Source organism: Penicillium psychrosexuale (assembly GCF_028828465.1).
Source record: "Penicillium psychrosexuale strain IBT 29551 chromosome Unknown utg000005l, whole genome shotgun sequence".
NCBI lineage: Eukaryota > Fungi > Ascomycota > Eurotiomycetes > Eurotiales > Aspergillaceae > Penicillium > Penicillium psychrosexuale.
This window is the reverse complement of record NW_026643190.1, coordinates 740,875-750,109: the sequence shown is the minus strand read 5'-3', so window position 1 is coordinate 750,109 and position 9,235 is coordinate 740,875. Positions and strand designations below refer to the sequence as shown.

General features: G+C 50.1%; 2 protein-coding genes across 2 annotated transcripts; one reads left to right on the top strand and one right to left on the bottom strand.

Moving 5' to 3' along the window:
• Positions 1-850: 850 nt before the first annotated feature.
• N7518_009232 (putative differentiation regulator (Nrd1)) lies at positions 851-3,309 on the bottom strand (the record flags this gene model as incomplete). Its single annotated transcript, XM_057190159.1, has 2 exons — positions 851-2,927; positions 3,053-3,309. 2 exons carry the CDS (start codon positions 3,307-3,309, stop codon positions 851-853), a joined length of 2,334 nt encoding a protein of 777 aa, XP_057037815.1.
• A 2,176-nt stretch (positions 3,310-5,485) lies between these two features.
• On the top strand, positions 5,486-7,280 carry N7518_009231 (asparagine--tRNA ligase DED81; the record flags this gene model as incomplete). The annotated part of the gene is made up of 3 exons (XM_057190158.1): positions 5,486-5,587; positions 5,620-7,091; positions 7,147-7,280. 3 exons carry the CDS (start codon positions 5,486-5,488, stop codon positions 7,271-7,273), a joined length of 1,701 nt encoding a protein of 566 aa, XP_057037814.1. The 3' UTR covers positions 7,274-7,280.
• Between the last annotated feature and the right edge of the window lie 1,955 nt (positions 7,281-9,235).

The window sequence follows — 9,235 nt, the reverse complement described above, 5'->3', positions numbered from 1 at the left end:
ATCTGAATATAGATGTCACGAGTCAAGACACTAGAACTAAGAGTACTCCGTACTGAATTGTTATATCAGAATCAATCAAGATCAGTCCCTAATCTGGCCAAGATGATATTAGAGCCGTTGCAATTAAGACACCACTACTCCATACAATGTCTTTAATTAGCCGCAAACTATAGAACTGCGGTGACGATCTACGACTCTTCCATATGACTTGTGCATTCTGTTCTCATGTATAATTGCTTCGCTTCGCTCCGCAATAATCTGCCTGATCTATTATAGATAGATGATCATTTACATTTCTAACTAATGTTCCAAGTTGGGTAGATGGCCATTTTTCTGCTAATAGGACCAAAGTCCCAAGTGGTCACTATGCAATGCGATATAATCGCCGCCACGACTCGTCCCTCTCCATGGTCATCATCCAGTGAAACATGCGGCGTACTCACAGCCCCAAGCAAAATAAAGAGATAGAAAAATTCAAAGATAAAAAGAAGGAAGAGACTCAGGGCCAACTCAATACAAGGTGGTAAGACAAGATGGTATGCAAAAGGATTAATAGGGGAATATAGAAATCACGAACGGAATTTGTCCGGACGAAGAGTGGAAATCCAAAAAGCCAAAGAAAAGTAAGAAAAGTGAGAAAGTAAAGAAAAGACAAGGGGTGAAAGTGAAAGTGAATGGCGAAGAGTCAGAAAGGTAAAAATATTATGACCAATACAAGAAAGAATCAGATCAAATGGGGGGAGGAAAGACATGACAATCAGAAGGGACTATATGTAAGAAGAGAGAATAAAGTGGCATTAGGGTCACCGAGGACAAGAGTCGAAGGTTGCATCCTCGAGTGCGCATATAATTATTTGGCTCCGATCTCCTCTTCAGCCCAGCCGGGCAGCGAGTTTTCGTTTTGAATAGCCAGGCCAAATCCTGAGTGGTTCAGTCCACCGAGGGCGGAGAAGCTGGAGAAGCTGCTCTGGGGCTGGTGGGCACCTGTGCGAGGGTGGGGTTGACCAGAGACAGGCCCGAAGGGCTCCTGGGAGAATGAGGGCAGGCTGACAGCCCGTGAGTGCGAAGCACGGGGCACGCTCAGACTGCTGGTGCTTGCGTGGTGGCCGTGTCCCGATCCATTTGCCACACTCAGGTAGCTGTTGGAGGACTTGTGCTGGTGCATAGACTGGTCCATGTGTCCATTCATGTCGCCGTTGCTGACGCTGTTATACATTGACTGCTGTGATTGTGCCTGCGCCTGTAGGCTAGAGAGGGCCATATGATCGTGGAGATGGTTCTCCTGCTCCTGGGCCTGATGAGCAGACATCTGGTTCAGGTACATCGTCAACGGGTTGCTTGAGCCGATATTCAGGACCCCAGAAGGAGAGGTCACGTTCTGCAGCGGGTGGCGATGCTGTCCGTTATGCGACCCAGTTGATCCCGATGCCGGGGAAAGGGCAGGGCGAGTCGGACTTGACTGGGAGCCAGACTGGCTGAGGTTCTGCTGGAATCCGTTGAGAACGGACGGTGGTGACTGGCCTTCCATGCCTCCGTTGCGGTTCTGTCCGTTTTGGTTGTTTCCGGCTTGACGCGGTGGGTTTCCGCAGCGGTCCTTTCCAAAGTTGATCTTGAACCGCCGGTAGTCCTCCCGATTACGCATTCCCTCAATAGCCTTGATGGCATTGGCGATATTCGTGAAGTTGACAAAGGCACAGCTCTTCTCGCGCAGCGTGTTCACCAACTCGATCTCACCGTACTCCGAGAAGTCCTGGCGAAGGCGTTCCTCCGACCAGGCCTCGTCCAAGTTACCAACATAGACATTGCGTGACGCACCGCCGCTGACTGCTAACGCAATGGCGGGCGGGAGAGGGCCGGAGTGTTTGCCCCATCCAATCTTCAGGCGTCGGTTGTGGATCATTAGTCCCTGCAAGTTGCTCAGGGCGTAAAAGGAGGCAGCCGAAGTGGGATCGATGAATGTAACGAAGCAAATGTGCTTATCTGGGATATACCGAACATGGTGTAGCAAGCCTCCGCGAACGACATTGCAGATCTCTTCGATCGTTGTTTCGGGGTGAATGTTTCCAAGGTAAATGGTGCGGTTGCCGAGATTGTTAACACCGCCTGCTGTCGTCGCCACGGCGGCCGCGGCAACAGACTGTTGTGCAAGGGCATTAGAAATCAGGTCACGATCCGCCGTGTTCAGCACATGTGCATATCCGGGTGCGATGCCGAGGAACTGGGCAGCATTTTGCTGCTGCGTCTTGGACACATACGCACAACGGTCCTTGCCGTAGAACACCCGCTTTGGCGCTTGCCATTGCGGCTCCTGGGGGAGCTGGGTGACAGACTTCATGGCATTACTGATCGACAGGAAATGGACGAATCCAATCGCCTTCTCCTTGACGATCTTGACGGTATCGATGGGCCCAAATTTGCCCAGATCCTCCCGCAGATCCTCCTCGGATGTTTCCTCGGGCAAATTTCCGAGATAAACGTTACGCGACGCGCCCGATTGTTGAACAGCCAGGGCGACTGAGGTGGGAACCTGCGACGGCTTACCCCAGCCGACCTTGATATCATTTCCCTTGATGGCCAACTTCTTCAAGATGGCATCGGAATGGAAATGAGTGGCTGAACTGCTATCCAAAAAGGAGATGAAAGCGCAGTTTTTATCAGGGAGCAGGCGCACCGACTCAATCTGACCGCTACGCACGTGGTTTAAAATCTCCTCGGCAGATGTTTCAGCCGGGATGTTTCCAAGATACACGGTGCGACTGGTCCCCGACAGCATACCCGGGGCCACGGACGCTTGGGGGCTGCCGAGACCCCCATTGCCCATCCCGAGACCATTAATCGGCGATTGCGGCCCCATCATCTGGGAGATACCCATACCGTCAGGTGACATCATTCCATACAAACCATGGTTCTGCATTCCTTGCGTAGGGCTGTGGATATGGTTCTGGTTGTTTTGGGAGTGTCCATTGCCATTGGCTTGTGAGAAGCCACCGAAATTGGTAAACTGCGGCGAAGCAAAAGCCGAGGGCGTCCCTGGTTGGAAGGGACTGCCTACCAGCAGCTGGGAAGGGAGCAGGGGGTGTAGTTCATATCGAAGCCGGAAGCCATATCGGAGTGTTGGCCGGCGGCAGTGTTTATAGCGGGGATATTGGCGCGACGCGTATTCCGGTCCGAGAATCCTTGGATATGATTGGGGTGGTTGTTGTTGTACGCTCCGTGAGAAAAGCCAGTGTCACCGTTCAGCGCGTATTTAGACCCAGGATGAATTAGACGCGAATTGTTCGGGATGCTCGATACATCCGAGGCTTGCATGGCGAGAGAAATCCAACACTTGTCCTAAGACAAGAACCTAGTCTTAATCAGGGGGATGAGAGGCCCTGACTACCAGACTGAGCTCTGATAAGGGGGGGGGGGGAAAGGGAAAAAAAAAATAAAGGGAGGATTATCAGATCACCATTCAGGAGATGGGTCCCCACAGCTAAGATCACAGGGAAAAATAGGGAGGATTCGGGTGGAGAAGAAGGGAATAATATCAAAAAAAAGAAGAAGATCTTTTTCAAATGGAGACGTGTCTAAATAGAAGTTCACGAGTCAATTGGAATGTTTTTATTCACTCAGGGTTGAAATTGGGGATTAGGGAATGGGGAAGACAAACCTGTCCTTTCTTTGTATGTAGAGAATGCCAGTTATATGTATATCCCCCATGCAGAAGAGAAAGAGAAGGAGAATGCAAATGCAAAACTACAAAGTCATTAGCTTAAAGAGGTTAAGGAAAGGGAAAAATGGCCTGAAGAAAAAAAAAGGGGGGTAAGACTGGGGGAATCGGGGAAGAGTTTACAGTTGACAGGCGACTAGTTTCTTTTAGAAAAAAAAATATAAAATGATCCTTAAAGCCGAAAAGAAGCGAGCAGCGAGAAACGGAAATAAAAGGGTTAAAAGAGCGTCGAGAAAAGGAATGAAAGGTAAGGACGTGAATCCAGGCAAGGTATGGGAGAAAACATTAAAAGGGGGAGAATAGGAGTGGGTTAAGGGGGGCGGACTAACTTCAGGAAGTTCTGATTTATATGCAGTTACCCTCAATTGGATTGTATTGATATCGAATAGAATACAATATAAAAAGAACAGAATATAAACTAATAAAAACAAACTTGGTTTCCCCAACCTTGTTCCCGTGGCTCTGCAGAACTGGATCAGGTCCCAATACCCCTGGCAGGATCAATATAGAATATAAATTATAGTTATACATCTGCAATACTAAGGGACATCTTTTAAATCCTCTTCTAAATCTCCGCTGGACAATAGCATGAGTCCCGTGACACCGTGACACCCTTTATATCTATCCACGACTGCAATATCCCGTGCGAAGAACATATTGGGGCCTTGATGCCTCATTTAGACCGCTTTTAGATATATTTGCACCCCATGGATATGAAGCTTTGGCGCTATACAAATTTAATTATCTCTATTAGTCTAGGTGGGTTGTTCTAAACCCTACGATTGGTTCATTTAAATCTACTTAATTGTTTTCGTACATGACAGAGAGAGTGCAAACCACCTAGAAAATTACGATGTATGAATTTGTATGGTGCCAAAAGCCTCATTTTGCCTCAGGCCGGCAGATTACTAAGCTGTTTTTTTTGCCGGGCCAATTCAGGCATCAAGGCCTCAACATCCCTAGCTTATCGATGCCGAAGAAATTCCGAGGGCAAATCTATACTCCGTACTATTCACATATTTAGCCCACGCAGCAAAGGTGCATTTTCCTATTCTGAAACGAAACAGCCATCTATGGCCTTTTATCTTGAGCTTGATCGGCACTCAATAAACCCTTATAGAGTTGGCCTTTAAATTGGTCACTGAGTATCAACCAGTTACGTTGGAGAGTCCAATTGCTCTTTCTTAGAACCCCTAACTGTCCTTGAAACTTTTGTAGCCTTGTCTTTTCCAGTGGTGTAGTCTCTTCTCCAGTCAACTCTTGGATCTATTGAAGGAGACGTTCCTCACGTTGAGCTAATATCAGGCAAAGAGTTTCCATAACTATTCTGTGGGTTGCTGATATCTTGATGATCTGAAATTGAAGTAGACAATTATTTAAAGCAATGTCGTCATTATACTTCATGACTTTACAGCTTCATCCTCAATAATCAGATTGAATCCTAACATCTATACTTCATATCTAATAGTTGTACACCCCGAAAGACACCCGAGATATACAGATCTGAGATCACTGCCTCAGGCATCAGTGGGGATCCCGCATCTATCGGAAATTTACCCCTCCGCAATGTGCGATTCCTCCCTTGGACAACTTGCAATTGGGAAGAGATAAGAGTTCCATTCTTTGCGTTATCAGGTGCGTTTGCTTTCACATTCTAATCCGTCCTGCGTCTCGGGATTCTTTCACCCCGGGGTATGACTCACAGATTAGACCTATATTAATTATCTCTCCCACAGAGCTCTCCCGCAACTGCAAGGACCAGACCACAACGCCATGGCGTCAACCACCATCTACATCGACGAAGACGTCGGTAAAGACGAGTCCCCCGCCACCGGCACCGAGACCGCCCCCTACAAGACCCTCGTCCACGCCTACGTGGAACACCCCCCACCACCGAAGGCATCCAGTACCTCACGCGCAAGTCCCTGACCGACGCCGCCGGTGAGGATGTCGACCCCGCAGCCAAATTGGAGTGGAAGCCCGCTACCAAGTCGGCCATGAAGAAGGCCAACAACCTCTGGGAGCAGCGCAAGAAGAAGGCCGCCAAGGAACACGAATTGGCCATCCGCGAGAAGGCCGAGGCCGACAAGCGCCAGAAGGTCCTTGAGGACGCCAAGAAGGTCGTGATCAAGGAGGACACCTCGCTGCCCAAGCCCGTGCGCATTCGTCTGGACGTCACCGACCCGGCCATCGTCAAGCTGCGCACCGCCGAGTCCGATGAGCCCGGCACCCGAGTCCGCGTTCTGGGCCGAGTTCACCGTGCCCGCGCCCAGAAGGATGTCGTTTTCATCACTCTCACCGACGGCTATGGATACCTGCAGTGCGTCCTGACCGGTGACCTGGTCAAGACCTACGACATCATGACCCTCACCCTCGAAACCTCCATGTCCATCCACGGTGAGATGCGCGCCGTGCCCCCCAAGCAGCATGCGCCCAACGACCGCGAGCTGCACGCCGACTTCTTCGAGATCATCGGCAAGGCCGCTGGTGACAAGGAGGCCATTACCACGCGTGTGGCGCCGGACGCTGACCCGCAGACTCTCTACGACAACCGCCACTTGGTGCTGCGCGGCGAGACCTCTTCCTCCGTGATGAAGGTGCGCGCCGCTACCCTACGTGCCTTCCGCAAGGCTTTCGAGGAGAACCGCATGCTGGAGGTGACCCCTCCCGCCATGGTGCAGACCCAGGTCGAGGGCGGCAGCACTTTGTTCGGATTCGACTACTACGGCGAGAACGCCTACCTGACCCAATCCTCGCAGCTGTACCTGGAGACCTGTCTCCCCTCCCTGGGAGATGTATACTGTGTGTGCCCGTCTTTCCGTGCCGAGAAGTCGTTGACCCGCCGCCACCTGTCGGAGTACACGCACATCGAAGCCGAGTTGGACTTCATCACCTTCACTGATCTGCTCGACCACCTCGAGGATGTGATCTGCCGCGTGATTGACTACACTCTGGCGGAGCCCGAGATCGCCGGGTATATCAAGCAGCTCAACCCGGACTTCAAGGTCCCGTCCCGTCCGTTCCGCCGCATGAAGTACGACGATGCTATCCAGTGGCTGATCGAGCACGAAATCCCCAACGAGGAGGGCCAGCCCCACAAGTTCGGTGATGATATTGCCGAGGCTGCGGAGCGTCGCATGACTGATATCATCAACCAGCCCATCTTCCTGACCCACTTCCCCGCCGATATCAAGGCCTTCTACATGAAGAAGGACCCCGAGGACCGCCGTGTCACCGAGAGTGTCGACGTGCTCATGCCCGGTGTCGGTGAGATTGTCGGAGGTAGTATGAGGATGGACAACTGGGATGAGCTGATGGCTGCCTACAAGCACGAGGGCATGGATCCCTCCCCTTACTACTGGTACACTGACCAGCGCAAGTAAGTGATATCTCGCATTTTTATTATTTATCTCCACACTAACATTGAACAATAGGTATGGTACCTCCCCTCACGGTGGCTACGGACTCGGTCTCGAGCGTTTCTTGGCCTGGCTGTGCGCTCGTTATACCGTCCGTGACTGCTCGCTGTATCCCCGGTACACCGGCCGTTGCACTCCTTAGATATGTCAAAAAAGTTATAAAGCATGATCACGATAGGTGCAGGAATGTGGCATGGGTGCTACAATGGACGAATAAGATTTTCCTTGAAATGAATTAAAAATGATTCTATTTCTTATGTTACGTACCCAGGTACAGAGTACAGAGTACCTATGTAGATTCGACTTGTCCCGGAAAACACGGATGCCAACCTAGGCCTGCCATATCCCGCAAGACTCTTCAAACTGATGCCCACTGACACTCCACACCACAGCTCCCAACAACATCAAGTCCGGGACCTTGGATACTCTCTGAACACACGTACAGTCAAGTCCACCCATGAGCAGTCTTCGACATATAGGATCTCCCAGAATATAGTCCAAACCCAAGGATCCAAATACAATCCCAGCCCCAAACGTTGCCGTTACCATTACCATCCAGCCCAAGACCCTGGCACCTAGGATTCCAAACCCGACCAAGACGGGAGCATGCATGCGCACATAGCCTCAAACCGAGTCCCCTCTGCAGAGAAGTTTAGCTAGATTCCAAACACGGCTGTTCACGTGCGGCGTCTCTCCATCGCCCCTGACCAGTGGGTAGATTTGATTTGATTTCATGTTGGTGTTGGTGTTGGTGGATTTAGCTCCCAGCCACAACAACTTAAGCCATAGATGGAACCGATCGTCTGGTCTGATGATGTGCGAGTCAGGGTTGCGATCAGTAAGGAACGGGTATGTTACGGCATTGCCGTGATCGAGGATGGGGATATGGATGTTGTCATTTTCGTATAGAAAAAGATTGGAATCGAGATCGCGTTGGATGAAGTCTGGTCACGGGCACGGGGGATCGATTCGGTGTGGTGTCGTCCTACTGTTGTCGTTTCGGGTGGCCGGAAACCTCTGTCTGTCACCTTCTTTCATCATCTCCCACAATGGGCATGGGTTAGTTACGGGCTTTTTTTTTTTTCAGAAAACTGGGCAGAGATCTGAGATTCGTGTGAAGGAGTAAGAGGGAGTGAGAGAGGAAGTGAGATGGTCTCGGTCTCTCTCCGTCTACAGGAACAAGAGATGGACAGTGCAATGATGAATCTGAAGTCGATCTCTGACCAGCCTCCTTTCGAAAAAAAAAAGACCAGCAAACTCTGAGCTACATCTCTAGCATCATGCTGAGGAAAATAGTTCCAGGCGAGGTTATTGGGGGGCTCCACCGGCGCCAACATTGAAACAAGCGTCAGACTTGCGTTTTACAATGTACAGTGATCCGGTAAAGTCGAGCAACTCGGAATTCGGACCCTGCTCCGCCAATATGCGAATATGTTAGCATTTGTTCAAAGTTCTCGTGGATGTGAAGCCTAGAGAGAATGCCTATGATCTGTGATCGGGCGGATCTTGGTTGGGGCCCACATCTCACTTTTGACCACCAATGCAGTCGCTAGAACCTCAACAGTAGAATAACGAGCAATGTTCTTGATATTGCCCTTGGTGTAGGAACCGTTGCTGTGAATTTCCAAAGAGTCGTCAATCCTTGATAGGGATGCATGCGGTGGCAAATGTTCTTAGTTCAGCCACCCGTGACAAGTAGAAACCTGCTAAGTAGAGTTGGTAACTCGTTTCTTTGCAGGTACAGTGATTCTTATTCATGAGGTCATCCACGGCTCGATCAAGGGGAGGTTCATTTTCCAGGGCCGACTAGCAGATATCCATTTACAAAAAATAGAGGAAACTATTCTTAACTCGCATCCTAAGGTACATCGATGTAGAACGAGTCAGTGGCTCATAATAGCAGGATACTTGGAAGCCTTACGTAAATCCTTACGTGAACATGACACAGGCAGATGACCTGGAGATTCGACAATCTACTTCTACGAATTCGGTATAATAAGCCCAAGCTCATACCTCTCTAATCAGACGAATACCAGTCGACTATAGCTATATAGACCCAATGAATTCGAAAATCCCATCTCGTGTCATACGGAGTTATGTACAT